Source organism: Chamaea fasciata, unplaced genomic scaffold (assembly GCF_029207755.1).
Source record: "Chamaea fasciata isolate MVZ Bird 193981 ecotype frontalis unplaced genomic scaffold, bChaFas1.0.hap1 SCAF_6, whole genome shotgun sequence".
Taxonomy (NCBI): Eukaryota; Metazoa; Chordata; class Aves; order Passeriformes; family Sylviidae; genus Chamaea; species Chamaea fasciata.
In genome coordinates, this window is record NW_027094091.1 from 5,306,214 (window position 1) to 5,333,086 (window position 26,873).

General features: G+C 37.4%; 1 protein-coding gene across 2 annotated transcripts in view; it reads right to left on the reverse strand.

Moving 5' to 3' along the window:
- NSD2 (nuclear receptor binding SET domain protein 2) overlaps positions 1-26,873 on the reverse strand; it is a 98,821-nt gene that overhangs the window by 31,335 nt on the left and 40,613 nt on the right. For both annotated transcript variants that reach the window (XM_066185301.1, XM_066185300.1), the window contains 6 exons: positions 12,517-12,682; positions 9,281-9,447; positions 8,427-8,918; positions 4,239-4,383; positions 3,136-3,213; positions 1,556-1,674 (listed from right to left, as the gene is read on the reverse strand). In XM_066185301.1, coding sequence (XP_066041398.1) covers positions 1,556-1,674; positions 3,136-3,213; positions 4,239-4,383; positions 8,427-8,918; positions 9,281-9,447; positions 12,517-12,682 — 1,167 coding nt within the window. The remainder of the gene's footprint in view (positions 1-1,555; positions 1,675-3,135; positions 3,214-4,238; positions 4,384-8,426; positions 8,919-9,280; positions 9,448-12,516; positions 12,683-26,873) is intronic.

Here is a 26,873-nt window from a genome sequence, read left to right on the forward strand (position 1 = left end):
CTATATGCATTTAGAGTTTCCAAACTACCTAATATTTACACACATCAAGCCCCTTGTAAGCAGTTCTGCTAAACTGACCAGAGAGAGAACAATATTTTTAAAATACACGTTATAAAGTCAGCGCCATTAGTGCTAGAAATATTATGGGAATCATTCAGCTCATTTAGTTATTTTCCTGGTGGTATATTCACATGTGTATCACAGCACCAAAGACACCAGAACCTCCCATGCATGAACTATACTGCAACCACCTTTCATCCTGCTTCTGAGAATGTAGGTTAATTGTAGTGTACAAATGCTGGTGGGACAGGATAGTACCTTTAGAACACTCAAAACAAGGACTTTACAGGAGGAATTAATTGTAATAAGTAAACTTCATTATTCCATGTATCTAGTGTACTAGAGTGTATTCAAATCAATTAGACAAGTTTAAAAAGGTTTGAAAAACTGCTTCTAGAAAGTCACATGAATATGCAACAACTAACCCATTCCAGCAAGAAGTGCAAAAACCAGATTTGGCCCTTCTTTCTGCAAAGGTAACAACATTAAGAATTATCTCTGTCCCTTGCTAATCAGCTCATTAAGCCGATCTGAAATTCTATTTTTTTAACATAAACTCTAAGACAACAAGTTGTCTTAATATCTACAATGTCAACAGAAGTAGCAAAATAACCAGCCCACCAAACAGACTGACACAAATAAGACCTCTACAACTCATTTAAAAAATAAATCTACTATCTTTCCTTCTATTAGGTTGTTTCATTTGATTGCTGTACCACTGAAGTTCTTAGCTTAGGTCTATAGTACTCACACTACAGTGTGATACTGCAGTAACACACCTGAACACATGTGAGCTAAGCTTTTCACACAAGTGAAACGCATGAAATTCACTGCTCTACATGCCTGACTAAATAAACCCGTGCCTGAGTCACCACAAGATTTGTGCTGTGTCCACATACATAGCGACCTATGTAAGGAAAATTCTCATTCTCACAAGCAAGCTAACCAGAAAAGAAGCCCTGCGATTTGTGTGATAAATAAACTTTTACTGCATAAATATAAATTTACTGCAGTCTCCTAACCCAAGAAAAGGGTCAGGCATGCCACTTGAAAATGTCCTATAGCCTTCCAGTTTGTGAAAAGTAGTTTTTCTGTTTTGCTTTACTTCTTTCCTCTCTTCTGACTTCCATCTAAAGTAACTATTGACTAAAAACATATATTTTTTTTACATTCTGGTAAATCTAACTCCAAATCAGGAGGAAAGAAAAAGAACTACAGAGCATAACAACACAGACAGGCCATGCCTCCCTCTGCACAATCCTTTGGGAAACAGTTTAAGTAGCAAGTGCAACTTGTCATATCTCCATCCTCAAAACCAAAAGAAAAAATCCCACAGTGGTAAGTTCACATGTATCTCTGAATATTGACAAGAGGCTGGTATGATATATGGACATTTCTTTTTTAATCCTGAAAATGGAAATGCTGACAAACTTAACTACAGCAATGTGACTGGTGCTGCTATAAATAAACCCCAACAAACCAATGACATAATTACCTTCCGATTATTCTGTTTATCCATCCTGAGTCTTTTCCTAGGTGCTTCCTGAACTTCAAAATCTTCTGTAGGCTCCTTTGTCCTCTTTTTTTGGTTTCTTTTATTTCCATGTAAATTACCTTGGGATGGGGGATGGGGGAAACTCACATGAAAAATAATCTAAAACCCACTTCGAAATTATTTGAACTGATCTAGTTATTTAAGGTACTTTTTTTTCAGTCATTATTTTTAAAACATGGTTAAACATTAACACAGTTTGATGACCTCTTAATGCTTAGGGTCTGGTTTCTGGAGCTGAGGACTAACTCTAGAACAAATCCAAATCAACTGCTTCATACTCAAGTTATTTTACAAAGATGAATCTACCTATACAAGCCCTAGTTTAAGATCTGAGTGTTACTACCCAACATTTATTCCATACCCTCAGACTGCATGTGATTGAGCTATACAGCTTTTAATTTTCCTGCCACTTTGTAACAGTGTCTTACCACTAAAATTACTTTCTAAGTCTCCTCCTTAAGCGTACTTTTAAGTTCTCCAAACAACACAGATGAAGTTACTGGTGACATCTATTAAGGGGCCTCTGAAAAAGGCAAGATTATCACCAACTGTACAGATTAATTCTCTTTCTGGTAAGGCAATTCCAGACTCTAACAAGCTGATTGTATTTTACACGAGACCAGAAGATCCCTTGTCTCTATGAACCAGAATCCTATGAACAGAACCACGGTGGCCATTTTAGACCACAAAGTTAGTCGTGTATTTAGATGGCTGTTCACTGCAAAGTTCAAGCAGCTGCTAAATACAAAGGGTCAGTGAGTAATCTACATACCCCTGCCACAGGTTCCACTATTGTTTGCACCTCAAAAAGATAGATGATGGTTCAGGAAGTGGTCTGTTTCATCAAGATGAAATGACAACATAATTACACTCTCCATTACTCTCTGGTTTATGAAGCTACAGACTATTATTAGTATGAAAACTGCAAGCCCCAGGGGCACAAATATGTTAACTGAAAATTGCCCTACAGCTACAAGCATTCTATTCCAGTGGGAACAAATACCTGTAAATATTAAAAATATAGCAACTTGAAAATATGGATAGTTTTCAAATTAGTGTTCTTATTTAAACAATCTAGTACATATTCTACGATCAAACTGAATCCACAAAGCAGACTGAAATGGCTCCAGGAAAACCTGCTACTTACAAAAAGCCAGCAAAAGAAATCCCACAACATTCTTCCAAGTTTAAGATAAGAGGATTTGAGATGCAGAACAAGTGAACTGACATATTTTCATCTGTAGGTAACTATAAATGTACACAATATATGTACTAGAAACACCTGGTACAGGTACAATTTCAATTACATTTCTTGCAATATGACACTGAGGAAGGTGAACAAAATTCAGCACTACAGTGTTAAGATATTTAATTTGGGATCCATTAAATTTCTAACGTCAAGGAAGACAACATCTGAGATAAAATAAAGAGATTATGATACGTGGGCGATTACATAAAAAATACACTCAGTATCTACTTATAATGATGAGCTATTTGCACACAACACAAATTTCAATTACTTCTGGATCTTGATCTCCTTTTAGGTGAGTCTTGAAACACTTTACGTTTGGCCTCTCCAATATTCTTCAATGATGAACCTTGAGAGATACAGAATGTGGTTTTTTTTTAAACTGATATCCAAATATTTAACACTTAAAACTTAAAGTTAAAAACTTTTCAATTTTCCACAAAATGATGTTATTTCACACACACACACAGATAGTTAACAAAACTGACTGCCATTTTTATACAAGTTTTTCCAAGTCTCACAAACTTTCAAACACTCCCTCTCATTCTTGTCATTGCCCAAAGCAGCACCTGTTGGCTTCTAATACTTCCATATTAAGTCTTCTTACAGTGCTGTAAAGCTATTTAAATTTGAAAAAAGTATAGCTAGTTAAATTTGATACAGTTCATGCAAATGACAAACTATCTTCTTCCTCCTCCTTTCTCAAATAAGTCACTCCAAACCCCCTCAAATATTTTGGAAAACAATTGAGACTGTTCATCAAAAACAAACACCAGAAAACAGCAACAAGAAATAAAAGGAGAAAAAAGTAAAGTATTTGCAAACTTGCACAAAGTCCTAAAAACTTTGAGTAGCACAATAAAATGCCAAATGGGTGAAGGATTCATAATAAAGTTTGGAATAGTTCTTCCTGAGCTGATGATGATGTGAAGTAATACACTTTAGGTATATACAAAGAAAAGGAGTAGCATTGATTAAAATTTTTTAACCGTTTCTAACTGTTCTATAAAAACAACATCTCAAATTTTACTAGCAGTAACACTTCATCTTCCCTTCCCACCATCCACTTGTAACAAGCAGTGGATGCAATGGCAGCTGCTTATGGGCAGAAGAAGAATGAGAAATCAGCAATGTCTAAACAGCAGAAGGTTTACATATAACAACTTTTCAGAACAATGAGCAAGAAATGTAGACTTCATGGGTTGCGTTTATTGTAACCATTGGCATTCCTTTGCTATTGGCACAAACACCAAGAATTAAAACTGGAAAACAGTGAAAGCTGTTTTCCCTACAGGGTCTCAAATATGTGCTTAGTTTAACGCCACTATGTATATCAAATTTAGTTAGAGTACACTAGCACAGTTTTACGTTTACCAGAGTCTTCTTCAGATTTGGGAGAGGTCACTATGGCAAACTTTGTGTTATAGCGAGCTTTCTGTTTTTCACTAAGCATGTTCCACTGCGATTCGAGCAGCTCTTCAATCTCCTCACTTGAAGCATCTGGATGTTCAGCAACCACCTACACATGCAGAAATAGGGTTGAATTAAAAAAAAGGTGACCATTGGATAGAATGGTGTACACACTTCCATCACTTAGGAAAACTGGATACGAACAAGTTATCTAATATTTCTGCTGAAGACAGAACTAGAATAAAACTTCCTGTATCCAGTTTTGCTTCGAATAACCACTTCTCTCCCTGTGTCTTTAAAAAAAAATGGCTAGCTTATTCAGAAGTATTAAGACCAATTTTGGAAGTATCTATTTGCCTTTTACCATTCAAAAAGTGGACTAAGTATAAATCTTGTCCTGTGGTCATTCAAAAAAAAAATTATTGTTTCTCAATGAAGTTTAAATATAGATCCACAAACGACAGGCAAGCAATACTGGAATATACGCTTGCCTAGAAAGAAATCCATCAATTCACAGCAATACTCATTAATCACAGAACTCAGTACACCTAACTCAGCAGAGAGATTTACACAAGTTAGCATCTGATGCAACATTTTCCTGTATTAATTCATCATTTTTGTCTTCTGCATATGAACACTAGGAACTCAAAAGCTGTGCATCTTTTTTAATGTTAAAAGTAGGACACATAATATCCATCAATGTGGAGTTTAATAGAATTTCTAGAAGTTTACTCAACACAACAAAAGAAATCCAGTATTATAAAGAAGAAAAAATCCTCCCAAACTCTTTCAGTATACCCCTACTTCCACTTACGGAAAATCAGATTCGATTAATCATACAAGTTAAAAAACTCTACGCTTGCACAGAAATGAAACAGTACATTTAAAAACAATCCTTCTCATCTCATTACCCAGCATGACCCCAAATCCTATTTGAGTGATGCAACTGATACCCCAAAAACACATAGCAAATTAAAAACCAGGTCAAGAAAGCAAATCATTCAAAGAGTAACACCATTCAACAGAACAAATACAATTTTTCTGATAAGGTGAAATGATTAAACCTAATTTCTTGGAATTTAGGGTCTTAAAACTATATTTCCTGTTATCAAACAGGATGCAAGTGTGTCTGTTGCTTTTCCAGGTGTTGCAATACTTGCAGTACCTTCCTTCTATTGGTCAGTGTCTAGTATGGAAATCCATGCTTTTTTCTCCTAGTAGAGTACTAAGATTTGTCTTGTTTCTACCTGGCATAATCCATCTGTGTAAGGCTTGAGAAGTACAATTACCTTTGAAAGCTTCTACTCAAAGTTTGATCAGAATCCAACAACTGGACTCACATTATTGAAAGGGAGGAACATAAACCCATAAGATATTCCCTTCCACAAATCTCACTTCTTCATAACATGAAATTGGGATCAATTTTGACTATTGTCACAAATGTACAGGTTATAGTGCTCAATGAGCGCACAGAGCCATTTAATTCTCCAAGAAATAACTAGATTTATTCGGACAAATGAGATACATATTAACATTACCTCCAGCCTCAACAAAGTAAGAATAAACGTAACTTTCAGCTGACTATCAGTACTGTGAAATGACAAGGAATAGACACTCAGAATTCTTAACTGTGAAGGGACCCTTGCAAATAAGGCCTCCAAGGAAAATGCTCAGTAGTCTTCTCCAAAGTCTCCCTGTTTGTGAAATTATTCCTTCATTTTCCTCACAAAAGACTCAAGGCCCAAATCAATTAATGTAAACAGGGTAGCTGTCTGCCTCTCACTTGAATGATACCTTTATCTCCAGTCAGACACTTCCTTCCAATGCTTACTACGCTTATATTTTTCACAGGGGAAGCACATCATACAACAGTACAAAATACATCTTTACTCCTTTGGTAACAGCACAAAATACTTAATGCGTCTCTATAACCACGAAAGTGCTCCAAGCTTTCAGCACCTCCCTCAGGGATGTGGGAAGTGTGTCTCTTAAATCATTAAAAACATTCCCCAGCAGTTAAATAATAATAAAATCAAACCGATGTATGAATCTCACTAACACACAAAGCCAGACTCCAAGCAAGAGACAGCAGAAATGGCTCTACTTTTAAGAGAGCTTGGTATTATTAGAGCAATAATAGCAAGAGTAGTCTTCACTCATCCCTTTCACTTCTGTCCCTTCCCAACACTGGGGACAGATTCCCGAGACTCTTCTGGTCTGTAACGGTCCTTTTTTTCTAAGCTTCGACATGCAAATACTAAGCAAGCCAAACACTAAACTCTCCAATGCCACCAATACAAGCAGCACAAAACCAGGTTTGTTTTTTAGCCAACATTCTGTCTCCTCCTAAAGCATGAGAACATCTACAACACAACGAAACAAACTCTTGGTGAAAGCCATGGAAGTTGAACCAGACAAGCCTTAATGGAAGGGACACTCCAAATACTAGACTGGACACAGTTTCCACCTTCCACCAATGGCATAAACCTTTCATTTTACAAGCAACATGAAAGGCAAAAAAGCATAAATATCTAAATTGGTGTTTCCTCACTTTGCCAGTCAAATTCCAACCAAGACAAAGGGAAGACGGGTTCTTCTGATGATCAGTTAGGGGCATCTGCAGCTTTCAGAACCTAGTTCTGTTCTACCCACAGAAGTGGTTTGGTGCCTGGTAGAATGGATCACACATTCAGGTAGGTTTGGGTTTTCAAGACAGATCCTATTAATAGGTATTCTAGGCAGAAATGAAGGATGCCCTCTCTCTAAAAACATTTAGTATTCTTAAACTTCTTTCTATTTCAACTTTGTGCACTATTAGCCACTATCATCAGTGAGAATTTCAAGTTTAAGAAACCTTTTCAATTTTCTGAAATGACACTGAAGACAAAGAATTTCCTCAATTTCATATATTCTAACAGTCTTCCTATTTTCCATCTCTTAATTTGAGATTTACAGTATAACCACAGTAGGGAACAAAGCCTGATAACTGGCACAGGAAACAGGAATATCAGAGACTCAGCACATCTCTTCTCTGCAAGGTATATTTGGCTAAGAGTCCATAAAGCCAGCCATCATAACCTCATTTCTTCCAGAGAAGCAATTTTATGTCCCTCAGTATTGCTAAAGACTTCTTGCTACATACATTGAAGGCCAAGGTAATTCCCTCTTGCAATGTCACTTGGAGAAGAACTGTGAATAGAACTCATGCGTCTCCAACATGAGACCGATGATTTACCCATACAACTTTTCATAATTAATATGTCAAAATCTGTGTGTAATGGTCTGACTACAAAACCATTTTCTCTCCGGAGCCAGCAAACTGCAATGCCAGTGCTTTTCTCAATTTAACCAAAGCCACTAAAAGGTTTATGCAACACCGTGCTCATTTTCATTCTCAATATTACCTTAAGTTTCAATGATCTAATAACATCCCAAGCTGAACCACAGCCACTCGATTTCCATACAGCAGAATCTGCTTTCCAATATTCCTTTATAAAGTTTACATCTATTAATTCTTTTCTAATACAAGTATGCTATAATGAAGTCAACCATTCAATAGCTAAAGAGTACTACAAAGTCACCACTAACTTCCTGATCCTTCTGTGAACAGTATGTAACAGTCCAAGTACAAGAAAACATAAGATATCACACTAGCTTCATATCATAGAACAGTACTGCAAGTGGAGCAAAAGGTTGTAAGGAAGAAAAATTATAGTCCTGATTTTAAAGTAATGAGCTACACCAGCAGCAGTGATTTTACACCTTTAACAGTCTTCCTAAAACATGTTTTAGGAAGTGTAAAAAATACCTAAAACAAGATATTTATTTATTTATTCTACCTTGTATTGGAGTATAAGTACTTCAAGATGACCTGGTTTCTGTCCCAGCAGATTGCACACACTGACAGTGATTTCTACAAGCTTTGGTAAGCAGCTTCTTATGAAGCTCAGCAAAAGGTTCTGGGTAAGTAAATGAGGTTTTGAGGTGTTCAAATACCTACAATAAGATTTGATAGGGGCATACCTTGTCAAACCCAGAATATTATGGACTGTGCAGTAATACCTAATTTTTGCTTACTAAAGTAAAGAAGTTTCTTCAAGTACAGAAATGAGAAGAGGTAATCAATAATAACAACAGCTGAAAGAGACTAACCTCATCTCTGTACTTCTGACAAAAGACCAAAAACTGAGATACTGCATCGCCCTTTCTGCTTCGTGGAGTAGACGCTGGAGTTTTCTTTCTATTGAGAGGGGAGCCTATCCCTCTTTTGGATTCTGCCTGTTCAGATGACTTTTGAGGAGTAGTATTCTTATCCTCCAACTGACTGCTCTCTTGCGTATCATCAGCGGCAGACAGTTTTGATGTCCTTCTCCTCCTCTTGCTAGGAATGCCAGACTCTTTCATCGACTTCAGATTTGGAGTGGTTTCTTCATTTGAGTAGGATGATTCATCCATCTCCTCCAAGGGTTCCACAGCAATGCCAACCTCCTTTGCCACTCGAGGATTAAGATGAGGTCTGTCCCTGACATAGATGAAGGTGTACTTGGCCTTGCGTTCCTCCACTGTCATGCCCACTGCCTCACTGGCTTGCTTCACACCCATCTCCCACTGTGGCCGCAGCTTCCCTGACACGGGCTTTAGCATCTGCAAGAGGAGACAACCGTGTGAGGAATCTGCCCACCCGAGATTTCAAAATACTGACATTAATGTAAAACAATCCCAAGAGACTAACTGTCATGCAGATCTGTAATTCAGAGTTCAAATGGAGCTGTATTTGATAGTACCGATACCACACGCGAATCCATGACAAAGCAGAAGAGCGCTAATTTTTACTGAGTAACAAACAGTGGTAAATCACCCCATCCTTTGCATCTTAGACTGCAAGCTCCAGTAAAACAAGCTGTCTTTAAGCTTTTTATATTACCTATTTATATCTGTTATACTGGTACATAACTGCAATACTAAAATAAAAAGCTTGAAACTTGGCTGATTTGGTAACCTCTTACCTTTATTTTCTCTGCTTTAGTGAGGGCTTGTCTTGCACTCTCCTGGCATAATTGTTCAAACTGGTCTTTTTCTTTAAAGGGCACCAGGCTCTTCTCAAATATCCAGGCTCGCTCTGGGGCATCCCCAAAAAACTGAACGTGATATTGACGAAAACTCTTTTTCTGTCCTGAAAATTAAAAAAACCACACATACTGAAGATACAGACTCCGGTAAGTCTCTGCATTTTCAGACTTGAAGTCTGTAAGCTGCTGCAGTTGCCATAACAAAAGCACAATAAAATTGGATAACCTTTCAAAAACCCACTTAAACCAGTCTGAAAGTCTCTGAGATATAATGCATGAAGTCTGACCCAAAAGCTCAATAGTTTAATTCCCAGCAAGAACATGCTTGGCTAAATTAACTAGAGGTTACAAATCACCTGTCAGTTTTCCATGTATATTAACTTTACATGTAGGTCTCTGGGTTTTTCTGAAAATGAATTTAGCATTCATTTCTCAATGAACACTGAAGAAGTCCCACAGCTTGGAGAGATTGTGCACTCAGCCTCTTCTCTCAGTCTCCTAAATTTTATCTTTTAATATTCTTAAACAGAGACACACACTTCATCTTGTTTTAACCCTTGCAATCAAAACTTTCTACTAATCAAGATTTTTCAGGAATCAAAGAAATCAATGAATGATTTGGCTGGCGGAAAGGAGAGTGGAGGGGTAAGAGTACATTTCTGAAACCTAAATACGAAACATTTTTTCTTCTGAAACTGAAAACATTCCCTTCTTCCCTTTAGAAAAACAAGAGGAATATTGTCTCACTGTGGTACGACACAGGCATGCAACCTTTCCCTTCCAAAGGTCTCAGCTACTCTACAGAGAGGAGGGAAGAAACCAGTTCCAAAATTCATCAGAGGGTTCATAGTTAACAACGAATTTCTAAAAGGCAGAGGTAACAGATCACACTTAAGATATCTTTTTTAACACCTTGTTCATTAGGACTTGTAGATTTGGTAAGTGTTCAAATTATGGTCTTGTTTAAAAATAGAAAATTCTTTTCTATATAAATCTGAGATCAGACATGAGAGTCAGATATAGGGGAAGGGCATAGGGAAGGTCTTGGGATTGTAAGCATCACACATGCAATCAGTAGTCTAATACATCTTCCAGTGTTGCATAGTCAGAAACAATTCTCTTGCACATTAATTACTTTGTGCTCATCAAGAAAATGTTTAAGTAGTGACCACAGAGCTCTTATGACTTAATCTGTGACTTAATCTGTCTATTTTACCAGGATGCCCTGGCTGCACAGAGAGATGCCACAAGCTATGTTTCCAACCACCTGTAAACATCTGCCAGCAGTCCATTTGCCAAGTAGACAGACACTGTGTTCTTTGGCACTGTAATGCTGGACAGCTGTAATTGCCTAATTAAGGAGACTTAATAATAGCGCCTACCACTTGAGTGCCTACCACTGAACCCAGTGGTGAATCTTCAGGCATCCTCTGAGAGTTGAATTTGTACCAATGCTCCTGGATATAATAATGGCATTCATTAATGGTTGTTGCATAGGGAAACTTAAGATTTTTGGCCTTGAGAATCCTGAAACAATTAGTTCTTGGCAGTTTGGGAGTGTTCTAGGAACCCACCACTTCCCTGGTGCTTCTCTGTATCTGAGCATCTGTGGTTGACCACAACCAGAGACAGCATATTCAACAAGATGGAGCTTTAGCCAGACTCAGTATACACTTTCTCACACAAAAATGTACTTCCCACAAGCTTAAAGTTACTTATTTTTATCAAGCCTAATCAGCTGGAATGATCAAATCAAGTATCAACATCCAGAAATTCAGACTGCTTATAAACACTTGATCCTAAGCCTAGAAATGAGAAATACAGAGACGTAGCTCAGTTATTTCTACAACTCCCTGATGAAAGACCTTTTCTTTTTGCAAGAAGAGACTTTTGATAGTGCCTAAATAATAAAGAGTAGGTGGAAGGTAAGACTGGAAATACCTGCTGATGGAAATACACACATCAGAGTGCACCTAGTACTCAGGATGGCTGCCCAGATCTTAACTAAACTCCTCAAGGAAAAGGCAGGCCCAAACCAACTCCAGAGCAAATATGAGAAATCACCACCATTCCCATTAGTTCAAAGAGAGGGAAATTAACTTTATTAAGTAAGTGGGCCCTTCTTTCTGTTCATATTTCACAGGCTGCATTCAGACACTTGGTACTGGGTTTTGCTGGGTCTGTTTTTATAGTTTCTGATAAAGCTGTACCACAAAGGTTCTTGATAATGAACATAAACGTGGCTCCTTTCAAGGAACAGAGTAATTGTCATGAACAAATAAACAGCTCTACTACTCTCAAAATCCACGTCTTTATGTTATAATAGACCTAATAATCCAAAGACTAAAAATGACAGGGACTGCCTGATCCGAACTCTGAAAGACTGCTACAAGGAAAATTTGTCTGAGGAGTCTGTAATAACCATTCCAACAACTGTACTATGAATGCCTGAAAAGGTTCTCAAGATGCCATTTAGTTTACTACCAATTTTGAACCTAGCTATAATCCTAGAGATATTAACTCAATTTGTTCTTAAAAAACCTCCTATGAATGAGATCAGACCATTTCTCTGAAGCATCCACCCCAATGCTTCACTGCCTTCAGCCCTTCTAACTCTTCCTTAATGTGCAGTCAAAATATTTATTACTACTAAGTCTCAAAAGTTTCAGGTGTCAGAACAGAGAACAAAGGTGCAAACGGGATTAAGAAATTGTACAGATTCATACCTAAAAATTTCATTACCCCTTCGTAGTTCCTACATTTAAAATCAGCCAATATTGTCTGTTTGACTCTAAGAATCAGAGAAAATTTAGCTGCCTGAATTATGAATTGCTTTTAGTAAACCATAATCATCAGGAATACTTAATTCCCATCAGCTTAAATAAAATGTTTAGCCTGTGTCAATTGACCAAGCATCTCCACAGAAACAATGAAAAACAGAGTCAGATTTTTCTTCTTTTTTTAACAAGACTCCACACAGTTTGAAAAATCACAATTTTGGTATCTTTAAGAGAACACTGAGTTAAAAGTCACACTGCTGTATGTTCAAGAATAGCATTTACATGATTTTATCATTCCTGTTGACAACAAGATGCTGATCAATTGCACAGATAAAGAAGAGAATTTTTCCAAAACAATCATTTTGTATAACTGAAGCAATCTGAACGACATACCTTTTAGTTTAGTGTAGGCATGGAGAACAGGATCAGCAGAAACCATACATGGCCACCATGGGAAACCAGACACTTTTGACCACACGAGATCTCCTATATTATACTTCAACAGCTGGACTTTTTCCTCTTTGATGGTACTTTGAGTTGGATCTCTCTTAGCAAGACCCTTAAAAGCAAAAAAGAAAAAAAAAAAGGCCAAACGGATCATTACCTTTTTTCAATATGCATCAGTGGTAATAGAAGGAGGAAAATAAGAAATAGTTAATAGGAATAAAGTGTTGTCATGTTTGCCAGTAAACAATAATTGCATTTCATGTGTAATGAAAACTTTTAAGTCATAGCCTTTGTTCTCTAACAGTGAAAAAAAAAATCTGCATTCCAGTTACGGTTGTTTCTAATTAGAAATATTGGCAAGTAAGCTGTGGTTTGCCTTTTATCTTTTCAAATAACTGCTGACAAACCATCAGGAAATCTTACTCTGACTTCAAATACGTTACCTGAGCACTGGATGTAGATGTGGAAGAGTCAATCTCCTTCTGCATTGAATACAATTAATCAAGTTAAGTGCTATACACACAAATGTACTATTAGATTTCAAAAAACCCTCAGAAAACCAAAACCAAACAAACCCCCAGATTAGAACAGACTGAAATATTGTCTTTATGTCTGAATAGAAACTACATAAATAATCAGTTTTAAAACCCCAAGTCCTCCATCTTTCAGCTGTTTTTTCACATACTGAGAACTTGTAACATGAACTATTCCCCACATACTTTTGTGAGATTTTTTTTTTTCTTCCAGTTCTAGCAGTAAAAGTTTGTGAGTGTTGAGTTGATGCTCTAAAGCTATTTCAGCTATTGGAAAACAATTACAGAACTATTTTCACTACAAGGGATAGATTCAGCTACAAGAATGTTTCATGCTCCCCTATGACAGACACATTTTTACTATATCATAACAAAGTTCAGCAACACAGACATCTATTCACCAACTAAAACCATTTCACCCACAGCTTCATTTTGTCTTCATCTCTTTTATTTGCTATAAATAGAGTGCACCTTTATCTAGGTAAGCACTAACTCTGTAAAACAGCACAGAAGGTGTCTCATTACAGACAACATCACATATTTTATAAAACCACGTATTTTGAATCTCCTTTTTAATTTTCTAGTACTAAATTTATATGCAACATTTATCATTCATCTTGTACAGTACCAGCTCAGCATTCAGAAGACAGTTAAAATTAATTAAAAGTGGCAAGAAGGAAGAAAGAAGAGAGTTAAGAAAGCAGAAATCTAGAATTTAGAAACAAGTACTTGAAGCAGTATGCTGAATCAGAGTAGGTCACTTAACCTTGTACAGATTTTCAAATCCAGAAAATACTCCCATATATAATTACACATTATTTTCCAAACACAAACAACTAAAATCTTTGATGTGCTGCAACTGCATAGAGAATTTGCAACTCAAACAAAGAGGTACATCCAGTCAAAACCCCTAAAACTCAATGTACTCAGAAATCCATTTCTCAAAGCTTTTAAAGCTCTGCTTGGTAAACATACATGAAGCCATGTCCTCTGATTGCTAGGGACAATTACTCATCCAGTGATTCAGCTTTTCTGATGAATTCAGACTTGGTTCATGTGACTCCAGCTAGAGCTACGTTCCCATGTCTCAAGGTTTTTGGCTCTCTGAGGATTCTCTAAGATTGTCAGAAAACCCTTCCTGTGAGCTTGCCTCAAGTCTAGCACTCTCAACAGACCTAAAAGATTCCAAGCAGATGTGAAAAATCAAATGCTTTTTCTAGCAGTTAAACATGATGTGAAAAGTTATGCTTAAAAGCTAAAAATTAAGAAGCCCATAAATCAGGGGCAGGTCTGGAAAAACATTAATCCTAACACACATAAACCAACTTCAGCATTTCAACTGAAGAGGCAAGATGAAATCTTTTTTCAATGAGTCAACTTTTCAGAACTGCAAAAGTTACTCAGGAATCTGAAACTCATTTTTAATTTATGACTCCCTGTATTCTTCAAAAAGTGCAACTAAGCTACAAAGATTTATGACTCCAGTCTTAGAAGGAGCTGGCTGGAATAATGAAAAGGCTCTAAAAGTGCTTCTGACTGCAGCATAATATAAAAGGGGTGGCAGTACAGCGGTGAATATCGCATTCCAACATGTCTACAAGCACTTCACAAAATTTCAGAAATGCCCAGAATTCTTTTACTATACTGGATCATGATAAAAAAACTTGAAAACGACAGGCTCTGACAAAAGCTGCAAGGTTTATCTATGGCAGGCTTGACGTACTTACCTTTTATCCTATTGATAAATATTCCTACTTTAAAAGAATGGCAAAATACAGCACAGTATTCTACATCAATGGAGCTCTCATATGAGATTTTTAAGAAGTCTATAGAAAACATCATCACTTGCGCACTTCCATCTTACTTTCCCACACCATTCTGGTTTAGTTTGATTTTCACATTCTGAGAATTGTTCTGATGTATTCAATAGGTATCTAAACAGTAAGCAATGAGGTGCAATTCCTGGCATGTACTTTGGATATGCAGCTGTAGGACATCGACAGTTTCTTCAATAATTCCTCTCAGAAACATTTTTGCAAACCAAATGGAGTCATATGTATAGATTTTACTTCAGTATCCAGGTAGGGTTATTTTAATTATTACTGCGAGGGGAGAAAGAAATAATTTCTAAACAAATTTGCCACCTGCTCTTCTCATGGTATCTCTCTTCTCATACAGAGGACTGAAGCTTTTCTGAGACACTTGCATTCTCTGCATTTTTTAAAAAATATGAGATCACTGTCAAGTTAAAAGCGGTATAGAAAAAAAACAAAATTCAGCTTGCAGTTCCTTTTTCCTCCCAAAGCGAAGAGAAACTGTTGTTCAGGGAAGTCTGGACTCCTAACAATATGTGGTCAGACAGCACATGGGATCTGACTGCAGCCACGGAAGATGGAGAGGCAGGACTAGAAGCACAGTCCTGTGGGCTGTGTGAATGCACCAGGAGGCAGGGAACACCTCCTCCTGCAAGGCCTGACCAAAGCTCCCTGCGCTGATACTGAAGCAAACAAATTAAGATGGGAGACTCCATCCAGTTTAGAATCCAACTGTAAAGAAAGGGAAGATCACACAAAATCAAACTATTTCAAAATAGCTTCCCTCAAATTTTGGCTCCTTTGTGTCTTTTTCATGACTTTTTATTTCTTGAAATTGTTCTCAGCTGTAATCAGATCTCCTACCCATTAATGTCAACAGGCTTCCTGTTCTGCAGAGGAGCACAGAACACTCTCTGGCTCTGTCACTGCTATGTAAGTCTGGACTGCCCTGCATCTGCCCCATCCCATTACCTTTTACTGCAGTTTTTCCAGAATTAAACCCATTTAATTGGAGAATTTCCTCTACCTCTGCTTCCTTAATTATAGGCAAGCTCTGCAGCCCAAGGAACTCCCACCTCAGTCACCCCAGCTGTCACCTTAGCCTCAAACTTCAAACCAGTTATGCTAAGCATCAGAAGAAAACAGCTTGGGATCACATTATTTTTCTATTTTAAGGAATCTGAGGATTTTGCTCCCCTCTCAAACATGAGCCTGCAGAGAATTTACATACATGGGCAACGCTGAGGTGAGGAGGTGACGACTCCCACACAGACTAATCCTAACACTGAACACACAAGCTCTTCCACAGATTTTGCACTATTCAGTAATGCACACACAGAAATTCCCGACTTTTTGAAGTAATTTTCTGAAGTAATGAAAGAATTGCTTGGAAAGGCAGCTAGATGGATTTCAAGTTTATTTTGTTCAGGAGGATGTGGAGTGTGAAAATTGAGTAATTCCTTTATAGCAACTGAGTATTCCTTTGTGAAATTATGACTTGAAGAGAAGCAGCATCCTTACAAACTCATCTGGGCCAGCAGCTGCAATAGGCTGAGAAGGACTGAAAAATAAAACAAAATTTAACATGCCTTTCCTCTTTCCTTAGCATATGACAGATTTGTTTGTCATTCCCTCAGCACTTTCACAAGCAATGAGTGACAGGCAGATTGACAAGAATTTACAACACTGCTGTCAGCATTCTACCAGCTCAAAGAAGTGGCTTGGCCATAGACAACACCAGCATTTAATTAACTTTGGCTACACTTGCTCAAAAGAATCCAATCAACTTCCATTTAGTTCTAATCTGCCTAACTAATTACGATGAGACAGGAACACACGATGAATAATAGGTCATTTCAAAGCTTAAAAGTATCTTAAAATTACCAAAATCAAATGGTATTTAAAGATGCTCCTTTAAGGACAGCATCTTTACTGCATTGAGAGCTTTAGGTTGGTTTGTAGACTCTGCTATGAAAACACCATGATGACTGTTTAATAAACAAGGCAGAAATGTAATTTTTTTAAAAATACCTAGAAGGCTTATTAGGTGATGTCAGAATGAGATTACTATTTCCCTTTTAAAAGTATTCAGTGGTGTTTTCTGTGTATTTCAGCTATTTTGTGTGTATATGCTCATGTGCAGACATATGCAAGAAATTACAGCCCTTCAAAATGATTGCAAATTACCGTGAGCATCAAAGAACTACTATTTCACTATATGAACTTGAAAAGCTATAGAAATCATAAAAAACCCCCCTTCCTCTGCTAATTCTCACAAAGGGATTATACAAAAGCAATGCTGAAAACTGGTGAAAAGTACATCACAAGAATATTAGACAAAAAATACAAACCCCTGAGACAAGTGAAGACAGTAAATGCTCTTTCCTGTATAATGTAACTAGGAAGTACATATTGAACAGCTTAAGCCACAGATATCTGGTATTTCCGTTTTCATTTTCAATTCAGTTTCACCCTGTACCAAAGAACTTCCACTTTCACTCTAAGGGAAGGCCCTGCTACAAACACAGACTGCTGGAGGTCCAGTTGCAGGCCAGGACAAAAACAAAACAACTCACATTACAAAGAAACTAAACCAAAATAACCAAGGCCCCTAAACAGAATATATGCAATTAAAATGTATTTTGAATTGAAGTTAGAACACAGATACTTAGTCAAACCTATTTATTTCCTATTAAAAAAAAAAAATTACTATGGAGAAAGCTAAGATTGGTTGCTGACCCACTTGTTTTTCTCTTCCTGCTATCTCCTTGTGCTGTGCTTCCTCAACTAAAACTCCTATTATCTCTCACGGACCTATGTAATGAAAATAAAAGTGAAAATGTTTTGTCTTGTCTTGCCTGTCTATTAGCACAGATAGAGAACTAAGGAAATGGTTGTAGAAAAAAACTTCATTCCTTTCAGAGGTCCAGGAGAGGTGGTTACTGTGTCTGAAGAAGGGAGCAACAGAACACAACAGCTAAGATTATTTTTGTAATATTTTGCCGCTTCAGTTCCCCGGTGACTAAGGACATTATAACCTAAAAAATGAGAAACCAAAGTAACAGGACAACAATCCCATGCCTTCCTTCCTCAAAAAACCACCATAACAGTTATGTTCTTAGAAAAGCTCTTGTTGTGTGAAAAATTCAGGAATTTTGTGCAAAAAAAGACAAATCAACGTTCGATCTTCAGCTAAAGGAATCCAGGGATGTAGCTACTGTCCCCAAGAGTGACACCCTGTCATTCCTCACAGAGAAATGGCTGCTTCTCACTCTGGGACTGATGACGAAAATCTCTTTAAATCAAGTCACATCAAATCCCTAAACTACACCTACAGCTGATCAAAAGCAATGCAAACTCTTCAATATGTACTACTGCTTCAAATAAAAAATGTGGCAACTTAAGTCTGTTAAGAAATGGCCAGTGCTCATTTTAAGTGATTCTGTCTATAAAAATACACTATCCTCACAACCCTAACTGCCTAACTAGTTTTATTTTTAAAGATTATAATTCACACATTATAGTAAATCTGTTTATCCCCAAAAGGCCTGAGAGGCCCTATGTTTATCCAAATAGCTCCCACCTTCTGGGATGTGGGGGAGTATATTTAGATAGTAAATGACAAGTAACTGAATACATTAAGAATAAAACTAAAGTTTTTTTCACTTGTTATATTCTGTTCACTACGTAATGGAAGAATGCTGTGCAATAATGTGCTTGGCAAACAACTGCCTACATAGAGAATGCTTCAGGCAGAAGAGTAAAGAGTAAACCAGAACCTCACAAGATTAAGGAAAAATGTGGAATTATTACTACAAAATGGAGAAGGAGGAAGAAACACAAAGAAAGAAGCACTGAACTGGCAAAGCTTTATGTTCCACCTTCAGTAAAAAAGAAAAGGACACTTCAACAGAGCATTCAAAAGACTGCAGCTCCCAAAAGGCCATTGCATCCATATCTGCACAATTAAATCTGCAACAACCTCCTAAAATATACAGTGAGGTAAAGACTACTGAGGGGGAAGAGGACACGAAATGTCTACATCGAAACAGAGAAGCAAACAAACTCTATTCTGAATTGGCTTGTTAAGATTTTCAGATTTGTAATTGTTTTATACCAAACTAGAGATTTAACTAAGATCTTCCAATTTCAATGTTGAGAGCAATTACATTGAATGTATTTCAGCAAGTTATCTTTCATTTTCTTCTATTACTAACCACTTACGTAATTTCTTCTATCACTAAAAGGTGGTCAAATTTGACAGTGTGAAAAATTATGTTTGCGGAAGACAATATATTTTCATCTTCCTGCCACAACCCAGATTTTTTTTTTTTTCCCTCAACATGCTTAGATGGTAAAGCTATAAATTAAAAAATGCTGAAGAAAATCACTGCAGATTTGAAAACTCCTCTGTGCTGGCTGAGGCTGTTTGAAATCACATACTACGTTTTATGACAATGGGTTTGTTTCCTCTGTTTCTTTCTACAAACTCATCTAAAGCAGTTAGTGGACAGCAGGCTGAGTATAACCATGCAGGACTCTTCTATCTAAGAGGGAAAGCAAACAAAAGATAATAAAATTCGTTTAAGTTTAGACAGGGATTCCGAATGTAGGCTGTGGATTTTAAAACAAGACAGAAGTTCAAATCTGTCTTTCAAATCAAGCAGTAAACTCCTGGTTCCATTTCAATTCTTTCTTTGTTCTGGCTTTGGTTCCCTCATTAGCAAGTCTCTAGCACATGAGAAAATTTCATTTAAAAGCAAATCTGTCTACTCAAATCAGCAGTCTTCCTTTACCCAAACACTATATAAGCAAGTATTTCAGACATAAACTTAACATGACATTTTAGTAACTAGGACACAACTCTTCTTTCAGAGTAAAGAGTTGAAGAGAAACAGATTCAATCACTCACAGATTCAGTAAAATGTGAGTTCTGGAGCACTTCCCAATCCTCAGTTTTCTTAAAAATGTAGAGATTAGTTTCTTTCACCTGTTTTACTGGATTTCTGCATTTTCATTTTGATGACCTCCTAAATTTTAATTATTAGTGAAAGGTTCCATGTTTCAGAAATTTAAACTAGATAGTATTTGATCAGAATGAATAAGCCCACTTTATATACTGAGTATTAGAAAAAGATTTCTGCTATATCCCGTGTATCTAACCTTCACCCACCCTCAAAGGTTTAAACTTTTGATGTGGTATCTGAGTGTATAAGACAGCGTGGATACAAGATGCTACAGAAGTCTGTAAAAACATAACTGTAGAGCCATGAGGAATTCTGGCACGAGAAATGATTATTTCTGAACAATTTCCATATGAACTTCACACAGGATAACAGAATGAAAGCTAAATCATCTCAGCATACCTACTGATTTTCAAAATGCCATATCCATATGTAGCTTGTTATCTGCATGTACCATGGTTTCACATTCTTCAAGATCAGAATCTGTAACAGGATCTTTAGCACTCTTCTACACCCTCACAGAGTTTTCCCAAGACACTTATTGAACAGGTATCCTCCTCTTGGCAGCTCACAAACACCCAGGACAGCATAGGTACATGTTCTGAATCCTAATATTGCTAGAAAACTGAAAAACCCAAGTCCAGACAGCACTGCCAGAAGGCCACTAGATTTACAGGACACTGTTTTCTGATGAAGGCAGAGACTTACCTCTACCTTTTTTTTTTTTTTTTTTTTTTTTTTTTTAGTAACAAGAACACTTCTGAAGGCAGCTGACTATGCTTAAACAGAGCAAACGTTGATTTGGCATAAAAGGGCTCTGTTAGTTAACGAATATTTTGACATAGTGTCCAAGTACTACTTTGCTTTAGAGATCAGACCTTTGAAATGATTTCCCATACCTACAGGCAGGCATGAGAAGTTTCACAGGTTGTGTTGTTACACGTACCCAGCAGGTCCTCTCCTCTTCTACAGAAAAAATGTCCAATCAATGGTTAATAAGCCTGAAACAGGCTGGGGGAAGACAACCAAGAAAATCCTGAACAGATTTAACAGACATTACCTTAACTTGGCAATGCTGGAGCTTATTTCTGAAACATCCCTTATTTCCAGCAATAAAAATGTACAGAAAACCTGGGAAACCCCAACCCCACATGAATACTAAAATAGGGCAATCTCTGCAGTGCAAAATCATGATGCATGTAACCAAAGTGCTGTCAATTCCACCAGAACTAAGATCCCAAATTGTTTCATCCCAAGCATCCACAATATACACTCAAGTTGACATCTATTTACTAAACAAACAAAACAGCAAAAATAAACAAAATCAAGCTTTTCTAGCATTAGTTGCTTCTGTGAGGTCACAAATCCACTTCCTCACACAAGCACAGCAGGGCTAGTTTAAAAAAGATATAAGCAAGATTCAGTTTTCTGTCTCCAGTGAGCTTCCAAAATAGACATTTTTTAAAACAGTCCTTCTGAGAAGGGAAATAATTTCTGATTATTGACAACTTACAGTTTTAGTTACTGCCATTTTATGATGCATTGGAGCATAACCCCTGTAGGTATTTTAGGTATTCACAAAAAGCAAAAATAAAAAAAAGCCCAGTTGGATCTCTTTATTAATAATAGAAAGATGATGAAAGATGGCAATAGACAAATATAAAATTAGTGTCTGTGGACAAAGATCTCCTTTGGAGAACCTAAAGTTCATCTGCCCTACATGAAATCCACCCTAAAACAAGGAAACTTGTCAAGAAGGCTGAACCCACTGCTCCAAGACAGATCAAAATATTTTTCTTTTGCTGCTTTGCCTAAGGGTTACTAGAAAATATCTTTCTTTCTTGACAGAAGGAGGCTATAAGGGCCAGAAGTTACATCTGGTACAGATCACTAGTGTTTCCCAAATATCTGCCTGTAAAGCCATCCAAGTAACACAACCCTGAACTGCAGATCTAACTCCTTGCTACACACGAGACTTAGACATGCATTATTTTGGTTAGGCAGAACAACAGAAAAACTTTGCCATTATCTTGGACAAAAAAAAAAAACCCCAAAACAAACAAAGAAAACCCAGTGAAATAAACAGCAAATTCATTGCAAAACCAACCTATAGTGGTCAATACAGGAGGAGGAAAAGGAAAAGCTGAGATTTTAAATCATTTAAATCATGACATTACCTGTGCAATGACTGAGAGTAAATCTGGTCAACTTATAAAACCAGAAACTGCCATTAATCTCTCAACACCATTTGCTGTTGACATGTAAAAGGGAAGTTAGTTTTTCCAAAGATGGCTTACTCACCACTTCATCTGTCATGTCCACCATAATGCCCAAAAGACCAAAATAAAATAGAAAAAGCTCTAGAATACACAAACAATAATAAATATGAAAAAATGCAAGAGATGCTGACATTCTTTGAATTTGACTTAGCTACATCTGGTCACCTCCTTTCTACAGAAACCTGGCTCAGTGTTCAGAAGCAGTCAGGAATCAATCATATGCTAAGTATCATTTATAATGAAAAATAATGAAATTGAAAACAATATAGAAAATCATTAACACACCACTGTATGTATTCACAAGACCTTTGTATTTTGAATGTCTTCTACTGTTCTGGTTTCTTATTCTAAAAAAAAACCCCACAAGACAGCAGAACCCACAGGGCAGCACAGTTCAGAAACAGGGTAACACGAAGTAGCACTCTGGAATTGCTCCTATAATATGTGGAACAACACATTAGGACTGGTCAACCTGAAATTAAAAAATAGAGCAGGTTTGTGAGAAATCTATACAACGATCAGTAACAGGAGTCCATCATCCCTATTTCTATTACTATGAGAGAATCTAGCAAAATGAGTAGTAGGTACCAAATTGAAAAGGTGAAAGAGGTGCTCTACTGTCCTTTTATTTAATGCACTGGGCGCGAAAAGCTCACACTGGCTCAAAAAGAACCCAAGGTCTCCTTCCATGAATTTAGCCATCCACAGCCATTAAATACAAAGTCACCACCTCCAGAAACCTCTGAGTCACAAAATGCTGGAGGCTGAATACATTCAAAAGGAGCATCATTCTATGACTTGTGATATCTGTACTCTCCATTATGCCTCCTCCACTGAACCCTACCCCAAGGTGAGGTGCTGAAATTAAATGGCTCCTTGATCCAACTTGGTAGTGCTATTCTTAGTTATTTTTTATGTCAACACTTCAAGATATCATTTCATACTGGATTTGGATTCTCTCATTAATGTGTTTATGAAGATAGAGCACAAGAAATGTATTTAGATAATACTTATTGAAACAACAGTTTTACATAGAAAGTGTATTTAATTCAGCCACTTTTACGTACAAGAACAGGAAATCTGGTATGGAAAGCCTGGACAAATACTCAGGCTTTCTGCAATTAATTTTGTAGCCAATCTGAGAATACTCACAGCTTCTAATCTCCCCTCAAAGCAGTATAATGCTGTATGCTTTTTGGTGCTTCTTAAAGAAGAAGTAGTTCTTTAAGATACTTTTCCAATGAGGCATTAAGAAAAAACAATTTGAAGTTCTGTAGTAACAATTACTGCTGCACATCATGAGCTGCTTAACACTAACAAGTTCTCAAGGCTTAGCTAAACTTAATCCTTTACTAAGGGCTAATGCAAAACAGTAGTTCAGAATCTCTTCCAAAAAGGGTAAGAAGTCATTTCTCTTGTTCCTGAAGGGATCACCCAGAAGAGATTTTTAGGATTACTCCTTCTCCTTTGGGATCCTGGTGACATCAGCCAGACAGCCTGTGTTATCATTCGTCTGAGGACAAGATCTGATACCTCAAGACAGTCTATTAAAAAGGAAAACATTAACTTAGTTCACTTATCCTACAACTGCAGATCCTTACTCCTGTGGTAGCTTAGCTGCACATTTTGTAAACAAGTACAGTAAGTGTACTTTACCAGGAATTCCTAACAACTGACGATATGAAAAAATCAAGTCCTTCCCCTGAAAACACAAACTTATTTTACTTTTCTTTTTAGTTCTGAAATTAAGACAAAATGAGCAATCTTGGGATTTTGCTGTACCATCTGCAATGGGATAATAAAACATTTGATGAACTCCATTTTCCAATATTACAAAGGGAACTTGTTGCTTTGTGCTGGCCTCTACTGAATAGATGCAAACATCAGAGAAATATCATCACCTTCAGTGGTCCCCAGCTTCCCGTATTTAATTACCACAGACACAATTAGAAGATCATCCTCAGACTGTTTCAGTTCTACCCTTACTGAGTTTTTAAATCTTTGCCAATATATAGGTATTGGATATAATGGAGCTAGCCAGAAAGTTTTTCTCTGCGAAGATGAAATGATAATATAAACATATGACAAGGACTAGTGGAATTTCTCCAGCAATGTTCAATTGCCCCCCATGTAGCTACTGCAAGGTCATTATAGGCCATATCCTGCAGAGAGAGAGAGTAAAAACCTGCCAAGTTTCTGGCATAATACTAGAAGAGAACAACAAGAAAAGTGGATAGGAAGCTATGTGGAAGGTACAGTTTTTGGATCATGTACATATATTACACAGCTGGAAAGCTTAAACTAGCAAGTAGAGCAGAGTGTGGACTTCCAGGTTTGTTCTGGACACAGTGCCACTGCTTTTGTGAGCTACTGCACCCGTGCTGGGAAGCCAGGCCAGGAAGCCCAGCCAAAAGGGCAAACTGCCACTTGTAGGCCCATCCCAACTTCTGCAGAACGAGCTCAGATGTGCCACGATCACATCCTGGGCTGCTCCCACAGACCTACCCTGGGACCCACAGCATGAGAGCTGCACGCGTATGTACTCTCTGTCTCCTGTACAGAATCTCGGGATTGCTCTGGGGATTGTTCTTGGATTATTTCATATTAATGTATGAAATAAACCTCTGCCGTTCTCCTCCAAACACGACTGCTTCACTTCTAACACACGCAATGAGTAAGAAAATCTCATTCCTCACTGGTAGCGAAAACAGTGACTCAAAAAGCAGCCAGGACAAAATCCAGTCCCAGAGCACCCTGGCACATGAGCAGCTACTGGAGCCCAGGAGTCTGGCATAGATCCAAACCTCTAACATGTGATACCCGCCACCCATAACACAGAACATTCAGGGGTGCAGTGCCCTGGCATTAAAGTTGCTAGACCAAGCCTTATCATGAGAGGCCTGGATTTTAAAGTAAACTACTCAGGCGGAGAGATACTGGGGTGGAGGGAAGAAAGGTGAAAAGAGGTGGGGGAGGATTAAAGAGCTACAGGTTGTCCCACTTCATCTCCTTTACCCTGGGAAAATGAAAGCATTACGGCTGTTTCCCAGAGGCCTGGAAAAGCTGGTGGTTATCAACAGAAATCTAACTCATGTCAGAGCCGGGCAGATCACATTTATTCCCAGCTGAAAACTAACTCGTAGACAAAGTTTTAAATAGCCTTCATTTCTGTTAACAAAAAATGCCCAAACAACAAGAACACCCAACAGCAGAACACTGGAACATTTGTTACATGATATACCTCTCCACCTCAGTGAAACAGTAATCTGCTGTGGCCATCAGACAGAGATATAATTGCCCTACACAAAAGGCTGCATTTGAACCATGGTGATTTTTGCTAAATCAAAAGAGTAAGAGGCTGGACAACAAGAAATTGAGAGAGAAACCAGCAGAAAAACAAAACCAGACAAACAGGTTCTGCATTAACTTGTAACTTTCAATAAATAGGTATCTGAGTGCAAAATTAATCAGCTTTTACTCTACGGATATTTACCTAATTTCCACTTTGCAGCCACAATCAGCTATAAAAAACCACAGTATGATGCACTAACATTAAGGCTTTGGATGCTGGCCATGAAGTAACAGCTAGAGCCTGAAACCAAAGAACACTGATACTAAGATATTACAGTTTTCATCACAGAAAACACATATATGTCACAAGCCTGACAAATACATGTGGACAGACATTTGAAACACGTCCGGCACATGTTCCCTCGTATTTGTTTTTCCTTATTTTAAATCTGCACAGTTGCAAACCCTCCCTATGAGAGAAAGAAAAGCTCCAGGTTTTTTACAATCAAGGAGCTATATCATAAAATAACATCTTGCAACCTCTAAATGCTTCTCCTTTTGACCTTTGTGCTCTAAAGTGCACTAAGCTAGGAGAAAAAGAAGCCAGAAGTGTGACCCTCTGTTTCAACCTCCCTGAAAAGAACAGAGTTGCAATATTACAAGGTCTGAGATCAAGCAGGTGGTTGCCTTGATTCTGTAATTTGGTAGCTCAGGGGTTTGGCACAGGAGCAAATAACCCTCTCACTCACCAGCTACTGAGCCCCAACCACTCTGGGAAACAGCACTGACGTGGTTTTCTCCTGACCATTTCTGCCCAAAAGACAACTCAAAGAAGCCAGACAAACCTTTCTTTTCATTTTAAATGAACTGTGCACCAGGAAAAATTAAAAGCCCTAATGGACAACCAATGTAAAAGGCTTCAGAAAAAACTGCACAGGTGGACACACTAAATATCACCTCCTCTTTCTGAAAAAAACAAAGCAACAAATCCACACAAATATACTCCAGTCGTCAATGCTATTAAACACTAATTTTTAGTCCAATTTATCCTCATTAACAATGAGCTGGACAAAGAATTACTCGAAATATTGACTCTGCCCATACCTTTTACCGCTGAGTAATGATTCAAAAGTCTGAACCAGTTAGTATTAAAACACTCTCTTTAAAAAACTTAAGGAAAACAAATTCCTGAACAACATTCCTGAAAACATGAGTATTGGTAATTTTAAGATAAATTATACATTCAAACCATAAACAAATGATAAATATTTCTGATACCTAGAAACACATTTACACAGTTCTGTGAACTCATTTGTTATTTAGTTTTATTGGAAAGGATTGTAAATAAAATCAACAATACAGCAGCTGTGTTTCTTCTCTGCATGTGCGACCTTGGAAGAAAGAAAGAATCAACAGGGCTAT